We start from the raw sequence: 20,616 nt of genomic DNA on the forward strand, positions 1-20,616 counted from the left end.
ATCGTTCAAAGTTTGTGTTTCCTTCTTAATTTTCTGTTTAGTTGATCTATCCATAGGTAGGACTTGGAATCTTAAGGGACATTTCCTAGACAGGGTCTTAGGAGGATGTGAGCAGAAGGCTGAGGAAAACAGGTGGGTGGGTTTTTGTTAAATTTGGCTTTGAAAAAAACCCAACAGCTTGAAACCTAAATGTTCATTGATGAGTGAATGGATAAAGAAGAAGTGTTTTATATATATATATATATATATATATATATATATATATGAAACTAAAGAGCCTCTTGATGAAAGTGAAGAGGACAGGGAAAAGTTGGCTTAAAGCTCAACATTCAGAAAACAAAGATCATGGCATCTGGTCCCATCACTTCATGGGAAATAGATGGGGAAACAGTGGAAACAGTGGCTGACTTTATTTTGGGGGCTCCAAAATCACTGCAGATGGTGACTGTAGCCATGAAATTAAAAGATGCATCACTACAAACAAAGCTAGTGGAGGTGATGGAATCCCAGTTGAACTATTTCAAATCCTGAAAGATGATGCTGTGAAAGTGTGGGACTCAATATGTCAGCAAATTTAGAAAACTCAGCAGTGGCCACAGGACTGGAAAAGGTCAGTTTTCATTCCAATCCCAAAGAAAGGCAATGCCAAAGAATGCTCAAAGTACCGCACAATTGCACTCATCTCACATGCTAGTGATGCTTAAAATTCTCCAAGCCAGGCTTCAGCAATACGTGAACTGTGAACTTCCTGATGTTTAAGCTGGTTTTAGAAAAGGCAGAGGAACCAGAGATCAAATTGCCATCTGGTGGATCATCGAAAGCAAGAGAGTTCCAGAAAAACATCTATTTCTGCTTTATTGACTATGCCTTTGACTGTGTGGATCACAATAAACTGTGGAAAATTCTGAAAGAGATGGGAATACCAGATCACCTCACCTGCCTCTTGAGAAGTTTGTATGCAGGTCAGGAAGCAACAGTTAGAACTGGACATGGAAGAACAGCCTGGTTTCATGTAGCAAAAGGAGTACGTCAAGGCTGTATATTGTCACCCTGATTATTTAACTTATATGCATCATGAGAAACGCTGGGCTGGAAGAAGCACAAGCTGGAAACAAGACTGCCAGAAGAAATATCAATAACCTCAGATGTGCAGAGGACACCACCTTTATGGCAGAAAGTGAAAAAGAACTAAAAAGCCTCTTGATGAAAGTGAAAGAGGAGAGTGAAAAGGTTAGCTTAAAGCTCAACATTCAGAAAACTAAGATCAAGGCATCTGGTCCCATCACTTCATGGGAAATAGATGGGGAAACAGTGGAAACAGTGGCTGATTTTATTTTGGGGGGGGGGGCCTCCAAAATCACTGCAGATGGTGATTGCAGTCATGAAATTAAAAGATGTTTACTCCTTGGAAGGAAAGTTATGACCAACCTAGACAGCATATTAAAAAACAGAGACATTACTTTGCCAACAAAGGTCCATCTAATCAAGGCTATGGTTTTTCCAGTAGTCATGTATGGATGTGAGAGTTGGACTATAAAGAAAGCTGAGCACAGAATAATTGATGTTTTTGAACTGTGGTGTTGGAGAAGACTCTTGAGAGTCCCTTGAACTGCAAGGAGATCCAACCAGTTCATCCTAAAAGAGACCAGTCCTGAATATTCACTGGAAGGACTGATGTTGAAGCTGAAACTCCAATACTTTGGCCACCTGATTCGAAGAGCTGACTCATTTGAAAGGACCTTGATGCTGGGAAAGATTGGGGGCAGGAGGAGAAGTGGACGACAGAGGATGAGATGGTTGGATGGCATCACTGACTCAATGGATGTGGGTTTGAGTGGACTCTTGAAGTTGTTGAAGGACAGGGAGGCCTGCAATGCTGTGGTTCTTGGGGTCACAAAACGTCAAACATGACTGAGCAACTGAACTGAGTGCAACACTTTTACAGCATCGTCTTTTAGGATTTGAAACAGCTCAACTGGAATTCCATCACCTCCACTAGCTTTGTTCATAGTGATGCTTCCTAAGGCCCACCTGACTTTACATTCCAGGATGTCTGGCTCTAGGTGAGTGATCACACCATCATGATTATCTGGATCATGAAGATCTTTTTTTGTATAGGTTTTCTGTGTATTCTTGCCACCTCTTCTTAATTTCTTCTGCTTCTGTTGGTCCACACCATTTCTGTCCTTTATTGTGCCCATCTTTGCATGAAATGTTCCCTTGGTATCTCTAATTTTCTTGAAGAGATCTCTAGTCTTTCCCATTCTGTTGTTTTCCTCTATTTCTTTGCACTGATCGCTGAGGAAGGCTTTCTTATCTCTCCTTGCTATTCTTTGGAACTCTGCATTCAGACACTTGTATCTTTCCTTTCTCCTTTTGTTTTCACTTCCCTTTTTTCCACAGCTATTTGTAAGGCCTCTTCAGACAGCCGTTTTGCTTTTTTGCATTTCTTTTCCATGGGGATGGTCTTGATTCCTGTCTCCTGTACAATGTCATGAACCTCCATCCATCGTTCATCAAGCACTCTGTCTATCAGATCTAATCCCTTGAATCTATTTCTCACTTCCACTGTATAATCATAAGGGATACGATTTAGGTCATACCTGAGTGGTCTAGTAGTTTTCCCTACTTTCTTCAATTTCAGTATGAATTTGGCAATAACGTGTTCATGATCTGAGCCACACTCAGCTCCCAGTCTTGTTTTTGCTGACTGTATAGAGCTTCTCCATCTTTGGCTGCAAAGAATATAATCAATCTGATTTTGGTGTTGGCTATCTGGTGATGTCCATGTGTAGTCTTCTCTTGTGTTGTTGGAAGAGGGTGTTTGCTATAACCAGTGTGTTCTCTGGGCAAAACTCTATTAACCTTTGCCTTCTTCTTTCTGTACTCCAAGACCAAATTTGCCTGTTACTCCAGGTGTTTCTTGACTTCCTACTTTTGCATTCCAGTCCCCTATAATGAAAAGGACAGCTTTTTTGAATGTTAGTTCTAGAAGGTCTTATAGGTCTTCATAGAACCATTCAACTTCAGCTTCTTTAGCATTACTAGTCGGGGCATAGACTTAGATTACCGTGATATTGAATGGTTTGCCTCGGAAATGAACAGAGATCATTTTGTCTTTTTTGAGATTGCATCCAATTACTGCATTTCGGAATCTTTTGTTGACTATGATGGCTACTCCATTTCTTCTAAGGGATTCTTCCCACAGTACTAGATACAATGGTGTCTTCAGAAGCAATCAAAAGCCCATCAATCATTTTACCACTCCCAAAACCTCCTCTATTTATCTTAAGAGGCTGTTAAGTGTTAAAAATTTTTTTCTGGCCCTAAGAGAACTAAGACTTCCCCGGAGGGACTTGCCTTTTTCCTCCTATGCATTTGATATGCAAACATTCTAACTCGTCTCCTCCAGAAGACGAGTTTCTTCTCCAGAAACTCTTATGTTTAAAATACAAATTTCAAAAAGGTAAAACAAAGAAGGAGAGATAATTAGGAACTTGACTTGTCAAGGACAGAAAGCGATCTTAAGTGTCTTCTCCACAAGTATTAGTAAAAAGGATGTAGCCATCTGGACAGGTAACCTTGATTTGTTTCATCTGCCAGAAATCCAATTTGAATTCATCCTCTTTAGTAATTGATGAACCCATCAGTTTATATTATTGTAACCAATTCATGGATGTAATTTTGTGATGGTAACTATCGGGTGTCTGTTTGTGTTTTTATATACGTGTATTGTAGATGTATGGTATTCTCAAAGTTAATTTGTAAAAGAGCTCTATTTAATTGGTTTATAGGAAATTAAGCATTTATATAAATACTCAGAAATATAAAAGAAACTGGTCAGCATGAGTTTTTGAGTTCACATAATCTGGGAAATATTTAGTACTGTGTTAAAATCTGGTATTAAAGATATTGTTTTGTTGGCTTAATTATTAAGACATGTCTTTAGAGTTATCAACATTGTCAACTACAAATTGGCACTTGCCATCTACCTTTACAGGGATTAAACTATGTGATGTTGCAACTGGTGATTTTCAACACTCCCTGAAAGGAGTTCAAGGTAGAGAGCAGAAGTGAGGCACTCTGTCCTTGGGAAAAATCTGTCAGGACAGGACTTCAGATATTTAGGTATATTCAGGATCTGATTTTATGAGCCCAATTCTTGTATTTCCTCATGTCTAGAAATGCACTGAAATCCTTCATGGTGATAATTGTTTCTCATGACTAGCAGAAATCTGGAAAAATATGTGCTTGATTGCATGTATTTCCCCATCACCAGAATCACATATACACTGACCTTCCCCTTGGCCTCTTTAGAGCAGTTTCTCAGAGCTATTTGAGGCATTGTCTCCCAGGCTGCAGTCCTTATTTTGCCCCAAATGAAACTGACCTGACAGCTCTCACGTTGTACATTTTTTCTAAGTCAACATTAAATATAATACTTTTATCATACCTAGGTTTATTAGAAATCAAATAAGATATTATTCCTGTTAAAAATTTTGTCAGCAAGAAAAATAACTTGGTATGATGAAATTTTTAAGTAAAAGAAGAAAGGTAAATGAGATAAAATGTGTTAGATAACTCTTCAGGAATGATTACATTTTGGGAGTAACCTTTTAAAAATAGTCTCTCCAGATTTTGGTAAGTTGAGTTTTGTTGAAGTAAAATGATGGGACTCCATTAAAAATCCAGGTCATTTCCAAATAAGATATTGGAACACTAATTGCTAAACACTGACTTCCTTTTACAGAGAAACTAAAGATCTTTATGAATATTAATAAATATGTTTGGTGCCACATTAAGAAAATTTCTATTTAAAGAGCATATATTTTCTAGAAACTGTAAGTAGTATTTACGTTTGCTAAATCTATTTAATGCTAGACAGTTGATAATTGAAAAGTAAAAGACATTGAAGCAGTAAAAGACAGTTCATACTTGCTTACTTAGCTTTTTAAAGAAACCAGGTTTTAAGATGAAGAATTAAAATATATGTTAAAAAAAACTACTAAAATAGTATGGGAAACATTTCAGTATGTAAGGAAAATAGGAGGTGTGTTTTTAGTAATAGAAGATGTGAGAAATGGAAATGAGCTCTATTTAATTGGCTTATATGAAATTAAGGGAAAAGAAACCCTGAAGGAAAAATTTTGCGCATAATAAATATTGGTTAATATTATATTGACTGATTAAGTAAATTTTTATATTAAAGGTAAAGTGATACAAAATCTGACTCTGGTTTTCTGTTAAAAGGATAAATATTTCTTAAAATACTGATCTGCTTTTGATAGCAGATTGCAAAGTTTCTCTGCCTTTAACTGGCAATCTATTATGACTTTCTGTATTTTCTTTCAAGATCTTTTATTGTCACTTTCGTTAAGTGAATAAGCATTGTTCCATAGTAACCTATTTGACCAAGTGTTTTGAAACCTTTTGACATTTTTTTTCCAAGAAGTTTTTCTGTTTGTTTTAAAATATTTATGTATTTATCTGTCTTCTCTGAGTCTTACTTGCAGCTCTCGGGATCTTTGATTTTCATTGCAGCACACAGGGCATTTAGTTGCTATGTGTGAACTCTTAGTTGTGGCATGTGGGATCTAGTTCCCTGACCAGGGATCAAACCCAGGTCCCCTACATTGGGAGCATGGAGTCTTAGCCACTGGACCACCAGGGAATTTCCAAACCTTTTGATATTTTTGACAAACTTCCCAATACCAAATTCTAGTAATGTTTTGACCTCTAACCTTGGGATGTTTAACTCTTTTTCTCAGAGAGAGAAATATTAAGCTAATTAGGCTTATTTGGTATGTTAAATTACATGGGAAACATTGTCAAATGAGTAGTGATAAACAGGTTACATTTTATGGGTAAATGTTACTAATATAGATTTCTAGAAATAATGCGGAAATCAAAAAAATCTGGTATGTCCTGGTAGAATCTTGCTGTTGTTGATATTCAGTTGCTAAGCCGTGTCCAGCTCTTTGCAACCCCATGGACTAGAGCACACCAGGTTTCCCTGTTCTTCACTATCTCCTGGAGTTTTCTTAAGCTCATGTCCACTGAGTCAGTGATGTTATCTAACAATCTTATCCTCTGGCCGCCCCCTTCTCCTCTTGCCCTCAATCTTTCTGGACCTCAGGGTTTTCCCAGGAGTCAGCTTTTCCCATCAGGTGGCCAAAGTATTGGAGCTTCAGCTTCAGCATCAGTCCTTCCAATGAATATTCAGAACTGATTTCCTTTAGGACTGACTGGTTTGATCTTCTTGCTGTACAAGGGACTCTTCTCCAGCATCACATCAAAAGCATCAATTCTTGGGCACTCAGCCTTCTTTATGGTCCAACTCTCACATCCACTTGACTAACATAGCTTTGACTATACAGAACTATACAGACTATACAAAATGATGTCTCTGTTTTTTTAATATGCTGTCTAGATTGGTCATAACTTTTCTTCCAAGGAGCAAGTGTCTTTTCATTTCATGGCTGCTGTCACCATCTGCAGTGATTTTGGAGCCCCAAAAAATAAAGTCTGTCACTGTTTCCGTTGTTTCCCCATCTATTTGCCATAAAGTGATGGGACCAGATGCCATGATCTTAAGTTTTCTGAATGTTGAGTTTTAAGTCTGCTTTTCCACTCTCCTCTTTCACCCTCCTCAAGAGGCTCTTCAGTTCCTCTTTGCTTTCTGCCATTAGAGTCGTTTCTCTGCATATCTGAGGTTGTTAATATTTCTCCCAGAAATCTTGATTCCAGCAATCTTGATTCCACCTATACTTCAGCCAGTCTGGCATTTCACATGATGCACACTTCATGTAAGTTAAATAAGCAGGCTGACAATATAAAGCCTTTACATACTCCTTTTCCAATTTTGAATCAATCCATTGTTCCATGTCTAGTTCTAACTGTTACTTTTCGACCTGCATACAGGTTTCTCAGGAGGTAGGTAAGGTGGTCAGGTATTCCCATTTCTTTAAGAATTTTCCACAGTTTGTTGTGATCCACACAATCAAATGCTTTAACATAGTCAATGAAGCAGAAGTAGATGTTTTCTTGGAATTCCCTTTCTTTTTCTATGCTCCAAAAATGTTGGCAATTTGGTCTCTTGTTTCCTCTGCCTTTTCTAAATACAGCTTGTACAACTGGAACTTCTTGGTTTACGCACTGCTGAAGCCTAGCATGAAGGATTTTGAGCATTATCTTGCTAGCATGTGAAATGAGCACAACTGAACAGTAGTTTGACCATTCCTTGGCATTTCCCTTGTTTGGGATTGAAATGAAAACTGGCCTTTTCCAGTGCTGGGGCCACTGCTGAGTTTTCCAAATTTGCTGGCATATTGAGTACAATACTTTCACAGCATCATCTTTTAGGATTTAAATAGCTCAGCTGGAATTCCATCATCTCCACTAGCTTTGTTGTTAGCAATGGGCTATTGTTAGCAATGCCCATTTGACTTCACACTCCAGGATGTCTAGCTCCAGGTGAGTGACCACACCATCAAGGTTATCTGGATCATTAAGACCTTTTTTGTATAGTTCTTCTGTGTATTCCTGCCACCTCTTCTTAATCTCTCTGCTTCTGTTGGGTCCATACCATTCCTGTCCTTTATTGTGCCCATTTTTGCATGAACTATTCCCTTGATAGCTCCAATTTTCTCGAAGAGATCTTTAGTCTTTCCCATTCTATTGTTTTCCTCTATCCCTTTGCATTGTTCACTTAAGACCTTTTTATCTCTCCTTGCTATTCTTTGGAACTCTGCATTCAGATGGGTATATCTTTCCCTTACTCCTCTGCCTTTTGCGTCTCTTCTTTTCGCAGCTATTTGTAAGGCTTCCTCAGACAACCATTTTGCTGTGCTGCATTTCTTTTTCTTGGGGATGGTTTTTGGTCACCACCTCCTGTACAATGTTACAAACCTCTGTCCACAGTTCTTCAGGCACTCTATCAAATTTAATCATTTGAATCTGTGTCAGTTCCACTGTATAATTATAAGGGATTTTATTTTGGTCATACTCGAATGACCTAGTGGTTTTCTCTACTTTCTTCAATTTAAGTCTGAATTTTGCAATAAGGAGCTGATGATCTGAGCCACAGTCAGCTCCTGGTCTTGGTTTTGCTGACTGTGTATAACTTCTTCATCTTCAGCTGTAAAGAATACAATCAATCAGTATTGACCATCTGGTTCAGTATTGACCATCTGATGATGTCCATGTTTAGAGTTGCTCTTGTGTTTGCTATAACCAGTGTGTTCTCTTGGCAAAACTCTGTTAGCCTTTGTGCTGCTTCATTTTGCACTTCAATGTACAAAATGAAGCTTATTTTGTACATTGTACAATGTAGCTCAGCTCAGGTCATTCAGAGACCCGATCACTTCTGATGCGCTATCTGTGTAAGCACAAGTAATGGCTGTGCCAGCATTGTACGGATGCTTTTTCCTCAGCTTCAGCAGCTCTTCGTCTGGTGTGGAGCTGTGTTGTTAAGGGAGTGGGACTAGCATAGTTGTTTTCCTCAGGCTGGGGTGTGTGCCAGAGTGGTCAGGGGAAACTGGCCAGTAACCAGTACAGTTCTAGTCACCTCTCTCTGTCCTGTTTTGGGAGTAAACAAGCAGCCACCTGCTTCCCTCAGCTGAGTCCAGGCTTCCCACATCCCTTCTATTAGTTGCTCCAACCAACCAAGCAGACTGGTTTTCCTGATGTTGGATCCCAGAACGGGGGCACCCAAAATGTGACTTGAACCACTCACTCCCCAGTGAGGATCTCTGCCCACGTTATCTTCCTCCTCTCCCTCCTACCAAGGGCACAGGTCCCAACCTTATCACTTCTAGTCCCTTCCTGCCCAATTGCATGTGATCTTTCTCACTGAATTGGTTATAAAGAAATCTTTCTGCTAGTCTTCAGTTACTATTAAGTGAGAACAGTTCCATAAGTATATATATTGTGATGTGTTCATGAGGGAAGCAGAGTTCCATGTCCTCCTACTCCATCATCTTTATCTCCTCCTCTTTCTTCATTTTTTTCTTTCTATCCCTAACACTTAATATCCAATTGTCCTATCTTCAGGTTGGCTAATTCTTTAAACTTCTGCCTGCTTAAATCTGCTCGGAGAAGGCAATGGCACCCCACTCCTGTACTCTTGCCTGGAAAATCCCATGGACAGAGGAGCCTGGTGGGCTGCAGTCCATGGGGTCGCTAAGAGTTGGACACGACTGAGTGACTTCACTTTCACTTTTCACTTGTATGCATTGGAGAAGGAAATGGCAACCCACTCCAGTGTTCTTGCCTGGAGAGTCCCAGGGATGGGGGAGCCTGGTGGGCTGCCATCTATGGGGTCGCACAGAGTCGGACACGACTGAAGTGACTTAGCAGCAGTAGCAGCTTAAATCTGCTAGTACATTCCTCCTGGGAATTTTTCAATTCATTTCTTGTACTTTTCAGCCCCAGAATTTGTTTGGTTCTTTTTAAAAAATAATTTGTATTTTTTGTTGGTATTCTCATTTCCATATAATTTTCTTGATTTCTGTTAATTCTTTTTCCTTATTGTCCTTTAGTCTTTCAAATACATGTAAAGCAATGGTTTTAAAATATTTCTTCTGCAAATCTGATGTTTGAGCTTCCTCAGAGATGATTTCTGTCAATTATTCTGTTCCTTTGAAGGGTCATGTTTTTCTGTTAATTTGGATGCCTGTGATTCTTTTGTTGAAAGCTGGGCTTTGCAGCAACTATGGAAATCGAATTCACCCATTCCCCAAAGTTTTTTTTTTTATTTTTGAAGGCTGTAATAGTCGGTTTTGTTTTGAGAATTTTCAAAAGTATTTTTTAAAGGCTGTTACTTTTTGTTTCTTATTACCGAAGTCTCTCTTACATTAGCTCATGTTCAGCTGAAGTCTGGACAGATGTACTTGAATGGCAGGGCCCCTCTGAATTTCATGTATTAGCTCTGTTCTGGAGCAATCCTTCAACACTTAGCTCTGAGCCTAGGCTAGCTTTCAGCCCAAAGTGAAAGCCTGAAGTCTTCTCAGGTTTTTTCTGAGCATGTATCTTGCCTGGGCTTGTGCATAGTTTCAAAATTCTCCAGTATAAACCACTGATTTTGAATGTCCTAATTTCCCAAACTGTCTCACCCTAATTCCTCCTTCCTCCTATGGTCTTTGGTATGTTTTCATCTGGAACCTCTTGCTCAAGTCACTATGGGTCTGTATAAGCAGTGCCTATCATTTTTGTACCTGAGTTCTCAGTTAAGCAAAAAAGAGATGAGCATCTTGTATCAGCCACTGAGATATCCCCTAGATAGGTTAGAATAGATGTACACAATAATATGCAACAAATTTAGCTTCCTGTGGTTGACAGGGAATAACTGGGAACTGTGATGCTACCGTGTAGACACAGGAACTGCCACTGTGTCAGAGGGCATTGGCACAAGGGCGAGTAAAAATGCCACATAGTTTTCCTTACATTTTGAAGATGATTTTTCTTAATTGGGCATTTTCTTTGTTATTATAAATCTTTCACTGTTTTCCAGAGCTCTGACAAAGTTGTTTCAGTTTCTGCTTTAAAAAACAAAAAGTTTCTATGAGACAATGAGAGCTTAGAGCTTTTGAGTCTGCCATTTTGCTGCCATCCCCTTTGAAAACAAAGTTTTAAACAAAACAGTATATTGCATGAGGAATCAGGGCAAGAAGGTAGGAAGTGTGGAATCTGAATTTTATTCATGAAAGAGTGGCTTGATAAATTATTTTAGGTGTTGAGAAAAAAACAGAGTAAAATGAAATTCTTAGTTTAAAATGGGAGAAATGAAGTTTTATTTAAAAGGGATTGAAATAAAAAGATTTGCTTTCAATTTTGACATTATAGTTTTCTTTCAGCCTTCTCACAAGTGTTATTAGGTCATTAAATTATTGAAATTGGTCAAATGCCCTTCTCCAAGAAGAGAGATGAATGAGACCCTCATCATCACTAGAGAAGCTGCTGACAACACTCTCTTGTTAGCATTAATCTCATAGTAATCAAAATTAAATAAGTTGCCCTGATAGAGACAGGCCAGTTACATATGCTGTAAATGGTAGGTAGACATAAACTTGAGGTTGACATACACTTTGGAAGAATAAAACCCAATTTATGTAAAGAGGAGTTCATGAAGAAATTCTTTAAGTAACATTCAGTTTGATAAGCACTCCCAACCCATGGATCAAACCTGGGTCTCCTGCATTATTTACCATCTGGGCCATCAGGGAAACCAAGATTTGTTGTGATGCTTAGAAAGATAATGTATTTGTTACTTTTGAAAATTTAAACAGATGGGCTAACCCAGGTCTAAAGCAGTGATTTTTAATGCTGACTGAACTTTGGAATCATCTGAGGAAACTCAAAATTATGGCTGACCAGAGTGATCAGAGGCTTTCCTGATGGCTGAATTGGTAAAGAATCTGCCTGCAATACAGGAGACCTGGGTTCAATTCCTGAGTTGGGAAGATCCCTTGGAAGAGGGCATGGCAACCTATTCCAGTATTTTTGCCAAAGAATTCCATGGACAGAGGAGCGTAGTGGACTGCAATTCATGGGGTCTCAAAGAGTCAGAGATGACTGAGCAACTAACATTTTCAGAGTGAACCACAGACTAAGTCAGAATCTCTGGAGATTTTTTCAAACATATTTATTGAGGTATAGTTTACATAACATAAAGTTAACCTATTTAAAGTCTACAGCATAATGATTTTTAGAAGTAAATTTATAAAGATGTATAATTATGGTGGCTCAGATGGTAAAGTGTCTACCCACAATGTGGGAGATCCGGGTTCGATCCCTGGGTTGGGAAGATCCCCTGGAGAAGGAAATGGCAACCCACTTCAGTACTCTTGCCTAGAAAATTCCACGGATGGAGGAGCCTGGTGGGCTACAGTCGATGGTGTTGCAAAGAGTCAGCTATGACTGAGCGACTTCACTTTCACTTTCATAATTATTAGCATGATCCAATTTCAGAACATTTCCATCATTTCAAATAGATTTATCTTGCTGGTTTGCTGTTAATCACCACCTTTTTTTGGACCTTTCATAAAAATGGAATCATACAATATGTGGTATTTTACATCTTAGTTCTCTCTTCTTACGTTATACATACATTCATGTATGTTGTTCACCTTTTCACATTAGATTGCTTAGCATATATATTGCAGTTGCTTTAAATTCCTGGTCTGATAATTCCAACATCTCTGCTACATATGAGCCTGATTCTGATTCTTCTTCTGTCTCTTGACATTGTGTGTTTTCTTTTAGTATGTGTATAATTTTTTTTTTTTTTTTTCCGAAAATGAAACAGGCTGTTAGAGTGAGGTTTCAGTTATCTGGCTAGGAGTTAGGCTGAGTTTAGTGTTTGCTGTAGCTGTAGGTGTCAGGAGCTAAAATTTTCCTCTGGTGTCCTTGTTTTTGTCCTTCTTACTACCTTTAGGTTTTCCTAGAGACTTCTGATGGAGAAGGCGATGGCACCCCACTCAAGTACTCTTGCCTGGAAAATCCCATGGATGGAAGAGCCTGGTGGGCTGCACTCCATGGGGTCGCGAAGAGTCAGACACGACTGAGTAACTTCACTTTTACTTTTCACTTTCCTGCATTGGAGAAGGAAATGGCAACCCACTCCAGTGTTCTTGCCTGGAGAATCCCAGGGATGGGGGAGCCTGGTGGGCTGACGTCTGTGGGCTCGCACAGAGTCAGACACGACTGAAACAACTTAGCAGCAGCAGCAGCAGAGACTTCTGAAATGAGGTTTGAGACATGCAGTTTTTTCGGTTTGGACCTCTTGTTACTTAACAGGAGCCTTATTGATGTGGAAGTAAATTATGAGGGTGAAGGGGGAAGTAGTCTATAGGCTTATGCTCAAGTCTCAGTCTTTTAGTGATCCTGTGACCATGGGCTGTGACCTTCACAAGTGCTTCTCAGTTTTTTCTTTAGGTGGCAAAGGTATACTAGAGAGCCTGAAGTTGGATATTTTCCTTCTCCCACGTTGAAGGCTAGTTGGAGCTGGAGTTGGGTACTTTTCTTACCCTGTTCAATTAAGCCCAGTCAGTTAAGGTTTTGCAGAGTAGTTTCTCTTGATAAAGCATCTTATTGAAAATACAATGTTTTGCATGCATTACAAAATTACTCCTTTCCCCCCTCTTCTTCCCAGAAGCATAAGGAGACTTTTCTCAGATATTCACTGTGAGAGCCCGGTTGGCCTCTTAGAAGTAAAACACAGAAGTTGTGGGGCCTCCATTAAGACTGGTTTGCCCTGGCTTTTTTTTTTTTTTTTTTTTGCCCTGGCATTTTTAACCTACCAAATTTGTCCACAGTGAGCCTCCAACAACTTGTCAATTACATTTTAATTTTTTGGTACAGTATAGTCAAAGCTATAGTTTTCCAGAAGTCATGTACAGGTGTGAGAGTTGGACCATAAAGAAGCCTAAGCAACCAAAGAATTGATGCTTTTAAACTGTAGTGCTGGAGAAGACTCTTGGGAGTCCCTTGGACATCAAGGAGATCAAATCAGTGAATCCTAATGGAAATCAATCCTGGATATTCATTGGGAGGACTGATACTGAAGCTAAAAGTCCAATACTTTGGCCACCTGATGCAATGAGCTGACTCATTGGAAAAGACCCTGATGAGGGCAGGAGGAGAAGAGGGTAACAGAGGATGAGATGGTTGGATGGCGTCATTGACTCAATGGACATGAGTTTGCGCAAACTCCGGGAGATAGTGAAGAACAGGGAAGCCTGGCATGCTGCAGTCCATGGGCTCCCAAAGTCAGACACGCCTGAGCAACTAAACATGATATGAAACCATTTCAATATTAAAAGTTCCAAAATTTCAAACAAAGTAAGTACCCTTGACCTGTAAAATGAAAGTTTCCAAAGAAGGAAGAAAATAAGCAATAAGGAAAATATAAAATATAAAGCATAAAATAAGATGACAGAAATAGATCACATTAGAACAATAATTAAATAAATCAAAATTAAAATTGTCATATGATTTTTAAATCTCAAAAGAAATAAAATAATATTGAAAATAAATAATAGAGAAAACTTAGTAAATGTGAATGCAAATTTAGACCTAAGTCTAAATTCTGATAGAAGGTTGAATTCATGATAAGAATATTATAAAGAAGGAAAAGACTGTTGACTATAGGAGCAACAATTGAAGTATACATTCATTGCAATATAGCTAAATAAACCCACAGGCCCATGTTCCCACTAAAGCTATATGAAAACATTATAACCCACAAATAGAGAAATACACATTATTTAAAACCTCCATGGAGCATTAAGACAAATCTACCATGTGAATCCCTCATTGGATCCTGTGTTACTAAGGGTTAGAGAATTGCAACATAAGGGAATTTTGTGTAAGACTCAAAGCTCCTTCTCTATATAGTTCGGGCTAGACTTAAAGCTTCAGGAGGATGCGGTGAGGGGAATGGTAAAGCACATTCAGAAAACAGAGTATGTACGTAACATTCTAGGCCTGTCTGAAGAGGCTGCTTAAAAACAGACTCAGCCCCAAGGGTTTGACCCCTAGTCTTACACTTCACCCTACTACCGTTCAAGGTCAGTACCTTAGCTCACCCTACCTCATTCCTGGCTTCTGGGTATGGCACAAGTGCACATGTCTGAATGTTCATGATCCCTAAAAATTTAAATGGTGAAATCCTAACTCCTAAAGCTGGGAGGTGAGGACATAGGAATGTGCTTATGAGCTTTCATGAATGGGATTAGTGCCTTATAAAAGAGCTTCCTCCCATCATGTAATAATACAGAGAGAAGACTCTGGCTTTGAACCAGGAAGAGAGGTCTCACTAAGGTGACCGTGCTGGGTGGGAATTTGACCCTGGATTTCCTAGCCTCCAGAACTGTGATAAATAAATTTCTATTGTTTTTAATCACCCCAGTCTAAGATATATTGTTATAGCAGCCCTAACAGATTAAAACAACGTGTTCCAAAACTTATGTAGAGAGTAGGGACTGTCTTATTGTTACCGACTAAGAAGTTGTGCACAAGGAAATGGCAACCCACCCTAGTAGTCTTGCTGGGAAACCCCATTGACAGAGGAGCCTGTTTTGCTACACAGTCCATGGGGTTGCAAAGAATTGGACATGATTACTAAACAGCACTAAACAGCAGCAGCAAGAAGTTGAGTAGAGACAACATGTGAAAGGTTTTAAAACAAAAATTATGGGTTATTAGATTTGAAAGTACTGGATTGATTAAGGAAAGATGAGTGTATGTGTATATAAGTGTGTTTGTAGTATATCCCAAAGCTCTCTGTGCAGTGTAAAGCTTTACTAACTCCGGAATTATAAATGCTTCAAACTTACAAAAATATCATCTTAAGGTTTAACTGTTACCAGATGGCAAGCATGTGTGTGCCCATTTTAAGCAATATTGAAACGTCAGAGTTTGGAGCAGAGAAAGGTTTGTAGCAGGGCCATGCAAAGACACAGGTGGCTCATGCCCAAGAAAAACCCTTGAAGCCTTTTAGAAAACCTTTTTAAAGGCAAGGTGAGGGAGGGGGACGGTTAGATGTTGCAAACTACTGTGTTGGATCCTTTGTTCTAGCAGCTGTCCAGGTAGGTCAAGTCACAGTCATGTCATATTCCTGTAAACCTCCAACAAAGCAAATGTTATTTTCTGTTCTGCAACTTTTTATCTCCATATGAATGAGCTTTTAAAAGTCAATGCCATGAGAATAGGCTATCCTGTATGTTTCAGGCTATAGACAACATTCTTCTACACAAAGCACAAAGCCAGCATGACTAAACACAGTTTACATCCGTTTACAAAAGATGCAGAGCCATTCTGCAGTTCAGGGAATGGGTGACGTCAGCCTGGAGTCACAGGAATGGGCAGAGTCAGCATGAATAAACAAAAGCAACGAAGCACAAAGATTAAAGTAAAAAGGAACAGATCTAATGTGGAGTCAGATATGTTCTTCCTTATTACATAACTACTTATACTCTTTCATGTTTATGAATTTTAAAAAATAAATTAATTTTACATTTGCATGTGGGTCTGATAGAAAATGGGATAAAACATATACTAGTCAAAATTCACAAAACTAAACAAGTCTCTAGGTTTACATAAGACACAAACATGTGGGGAAGTTGGAGTTGAGGATAAAAGAATTTCTGAGTGCAAAAATTGCGGGCAAATAGCCAAACTTTCAGGGTCAACTTCAGATTTTTAAGAGTTCTAAAACTGGTAGGCCTTGGCTCCGGATCTCTAACAGATGAAGGAACCCAGTAATATCTGTATTCCACATGGAATGAATAGAAAATTGGCTAAGGTCTCTCTGAGTGGATGAGACTAGTGGGAAGGAGGGATCTAGAAGCCTCAGGAGGGGGCAGGGATCTGTGCTTCTCGTTGAGAGGGAGCCATGAGTGAGCCTACTCCTCTTCCTGCCCCTCCCCCACCCTTAGGACCTCCCCCTTTGTGACAAGGCCGTAGCTCTGTGATGCAGGTCTGAGGTTCCGACCTCAAGTGAACTCCCAGTACTCTGTTGCCTAAAGGCAACAGTGCAATTCAGAAAATGGAGAGTTTCTTTTCTTTGAAAAGCATTATTGCTACCTTGCTGAGATCCAGCTCAACTTCCTGGTTGACTGATATCATTCTTGCGTTCTTCTGTGGACTGGGGCTCTTCCTTCTGTTACTCCCATGCTTGCAGAGTAATCCATACTTACCACCATCTAGAAAACATAGAAACATCAGGAAGGTAAGAAACCTTTGCCTCAATCCCAAAAGAGATTATCTCTTTTTTTCTTATTCTTATATCCACTTTTTATTTATTTATTTTTCAAGTCAAAGAAACTTTTTTTTTCTCGTTTCATATATGATATTATACGTGTTTCAATGCCATTCTCCCAAATCATCCCACCCTCTCCCTCTCCCACAGAGTCCAAAACACTGTTCTATACATCAGTGTCCCTTTTACTGTCTCGTATACAGAGTTATTGTTACCATCTTTCTAAATTCCATATATATGCGTTCAGTTCAGTTCAGTTGCTCAGTCGTGTCTGACTCTTTGCAACCCCATGAATAGCAGCATGCCAGGCCTCCCTGTCCATCACCAACTCCCGGGGTTCACCCAGACTCACACCCATCGAGTCAGTGATGCCATCCAGCCATCTCATCCTCTGTCGTCCCCTTCTCCTCCTGCCCCCAATCCCTCCCAGCATCAGAGTCTTTTCCAGTGAGTCAGCTCTTCGCACGAGGTGGCCAAAGTCCTGGAGTTTCAGCTTTAGCATCATTCCTTCCAAAGAAATCCCAGGGCTGATCTCCTTCAGAATGGACTGCTTGGATCTCCTTGTAGTCCAAGGGACTCTCAAGAGTCTTCTCCAACACCACAGTTCAAAAGCATCAATTCTTCAGCGCTCAGCGTTCTTCACAGTCCAACTCTCACATCCATACATGACCCCAGGAAAAACCATAGCCTTGACTAGATGAACCTTTGTTGGCAAGGTAATGTCTCTGCTTTTGAATATGCTATCTAGGTTGGACATAACTTTCCTTCCAAGGAGTAAGCGTCTTTTAATTTCATGGCTGCAGTCACCATCTGCAGTGATTTTGGAGCCCAAAATAATAAAGTCTGACACTGTTTCCACTGTTTCCCCATCTATTTCCCATGAAGTGATGGGACCGGATGCCATGATCTTCGTTTTCTGAATGTTGAGCTTTAAGCCAACTTTTTCACTCTCCACTTTCACTTTCATCAAGAGGCTTTTTAGTTCCTCTTCACTTTCTGCCATAAGGGTGGTGTCATCTGCATATCTGAGGTTATTGATATTTCTCCCGGCAATCTTGATTCCAGCTTGTGCTTCTTCCAGTCCAGCGTTTCTCATGATGTACTCTGCATAGAAGTTAAATAAGCAGGGTGACAATATACAGCCTTGACATACTCCTTTTCCTATTTGGAACCAGTCTGTTGTTCCATGTCCAGTTCTAACTGTTGCTTCCTGACCTGCATACAGATTTTTTAGGAGGCAGGTCAGGTGGTCTGGTATTCCCATCTCTTCAGAATTTCCCACAGTTTATTGTGATCCACACAGTCAAAGGCTTTGGTATAGTCAATAAAGCAGAAATAGATGTTTTTCTGGAACTCTCTTGCTTTTTCCATGACCCAGTGGATGTTGACAATTTGATCTCTGGTTCCTCTGCCTTTTCTAAAACCAGCTTGAACATCAGGAAGTTCACGGTTCACATATTGCTGAAGCCTGGCTTGGAGAATTTTAAGCATCAATTTACTAGCGTGTGAGATGAGTGCAGTTGTGTGGTAGTTTGAGCATTCTTTGGCATTGCCTTTCTTTGGGATTGGAATGAAAACTGACCTTTTCCAGTCCTGTGGCCACTGCTGAGTTTTCCAAATTTTCTGACATATTGAGTGCAGCACTTTCACAGCATCATCTTTCAGGATTTGAAAGAGCTCAACTGGAATTCCATTACCTCCACTAGCTTTGTTCGTAATGATGCTTTCTAAGGCCCCCTTGACTTCACATTCCAGGATGTCTGGCTCTAGGTCAGTGATCACACCATCATGATTATCTGGGTCGTGAAGATCTTTTTTGTACAGTTCTTTTGTGTATTCTTGCTACCTCTTCTTAATATCTTCTGCTTCTGTTAGGTCCGTACCATTTCTGTCCTTTATCGAGCCCATCTTTGCATAAAATATTCCCTTGGTATCTCTAATTATCTTGAAGAGATCTCTAGTCTTTCCCATTCTGTTGTTTTCCTCTATTTCTTTGCATTGATCGCTGAAGAAGGCTTTCTTATCTCTTCTTGCTATTCGTTGGAACTCTGCATTCAGATGCTTATATCTTTACTTTCCTCCTTTGCTTTTCGCTTCTCTTCTTTTCACAGCTATTTGTAAGGCCTCCCCAGACAGCCATTTTGCTTTTTTGCATTTCTTTTCCATGGGGATGGTCTTGATCCCTGTCTCCTGTACAGTGTCACGAACCTCATTCCATAGTTCATCAGGCACTCTATCTATCAGATCTAGGCCTTTAAATCTATTTCTCACTTCCACTGTATAATCATAAGGGATTTGATTTAGGTCATACCTGAATGGTCTAGTGGTTTTCCCTACTTTCTTCAATTTCAATCTGAATTTGGCAATAAGGAGTTCATGATCTGAGCCACAGTCAGCTCCTGGTCTTGTATATGCGTTAGTATACTGTATTGGTGTTTTTCTTTCTGGCTTACTTCACTCTGTATAATAGGCTCCAGTTTCATCCACCTCATTAGCACTGATTCAAATGTATTCTTTTTAATGGCTGAGTAATACTCCATTGTGTATATATACCACTGCTTTCTTATCCATTTATCTGCTGATGGACATCTAGGTTGCTTCCATGTCCTGGCTATTATAAACAGTGCTGCGATGAACACTGGGGTACACGTGTCTCTTTCAATTCTGGTTTCCTCAGTGGGTATGCCCAGCAGTGGGATTGCTGGGTCATAAGGCAGTTCTATTTCCAGTTTTTTAAGGATTCTCCACACTGTTCTCCATAGTGGCTGTACTAGTTTGCATTACCACCAACAGTGTAAGAGGGCTCCCTTTTCTCCACACCCTCTCCAGCATTTATTGCTTGTAGACTTTTGGATTGCAGCCATTCTGACTGGCATGAAATGGTACCTCATAGTGGTTTTGATTTGCATTTCTCTGATAATGAGTGATGTTGAGCATCTTTTCATGTGTTTGTTAGCCATCTGTATGTCTTCTTTGGAGAAATGTCTATTTAGTTCTTTGGCCCATTTTTTGATTGGGTCATTTATTTTTCTGGAATTGAGCTGTAGGAGTTGCTTGAATATTTTTGAGATTAGTTGTTTGTCAGTTGCTTCATTTGCTATTATTTTCTCCCATTCTGAACGCTGTCTTTTCACCTTGCTTATAGTTTCCTTTGTTGTGCAGAAGCTTTTAAGTTTAATTAGGTCCCATTTGTTTATTTTTGCTTTTATTTCCAATATTCTGGGAGGTGGGTCACAGAGGATCCTGCTGTGATGTATGTCGGAGAGTGTTTTGCCTATGTTCTCCTCTAGGAGTATTATAGTTTCTGGTCTTATGTTTAGATCTTTAATCCATTTTGAGTTTGTTTTTGTGTATGGTGTTAGAAAGTGTTCTAGTTTCATTCTTTTACAAGTGGTTGACCAGTTTTCCCAGCACCACTTGTTAAAGAGATTGTCTTTAATCCATTGTATATTCTTGCCTCCTTTGTCAAAGATAAGGTGTCCATATGTGCGTGGATTTATCTCTGGGCTTTCTATTTTGTTCCATTGATCATGGAACATGATAATGTTCCATGAAAACATAGAAACATCAGGAAGGTAAGAAACCTTTGCCTCAATCCCAACAGAGATTGTCTCTTTTTTTCTTATTCTTATATCCACTTTTTAAAATCACTCAGAGAGATTACTGAGATGGGAACTCTCAGGAAAGCTAGAACATCATCCTTCTATGGACAAGCCAGGTCAGATAATGATTAGAGTGGGCATAAGGATTTATAGCCCAAGATCTCAGGCCAGGAGTCCAGGTATGGTGGAGAGCTCTAGGCAAGTCCCAATGCAGTGACTAATGGCCAAGGACTGAATTACTAAGAGTTTAGTCTC

General features: G+C 39.5%; 1 protein-coding gene across 1 annotated transcript in view; it reads right to left on the reverse strand.

Annotated features, from left to right (window-relative positions):
• Positions 1-17,486, reverse strand: part of LOC132345990 (protein FAM240B-like) — a 49,079-nt gene extending 31,593 nt beyond the window's left edge. Inside the window, exon 1 of the mRNA XM_059889507.1 lies at positions 16,585-17,486. Coding sequence (XP_059745490.1) covers positions 16,585-16,722 — 138 coding nt within the window. The 5' untranslated portion in view covers positions 16,723-17,486. The remainder of the gene's footprint in view (positions 1-16,584) is intronic.
• Positions 17,487-20,616: the final 3,130 nt, after the last annotated feature.

The sequence above is a fragment of the Bos taurus genome, chromosome 8 (assembly GCF_002263795.3).
Source record: "Bos taurus isolate L1 Dominette 01449 registration number 42190680 breed Hereford chromosome 8, ARS-UCD2.0, whole genome shotgun sequence".
Classification (NCBI taxonomy): domain Eukaryota; kingdom Metazoa; phylum Chordata; class Mammalia; order Artiodactyla; family Bovidae; genus Bos; species Bos taurus.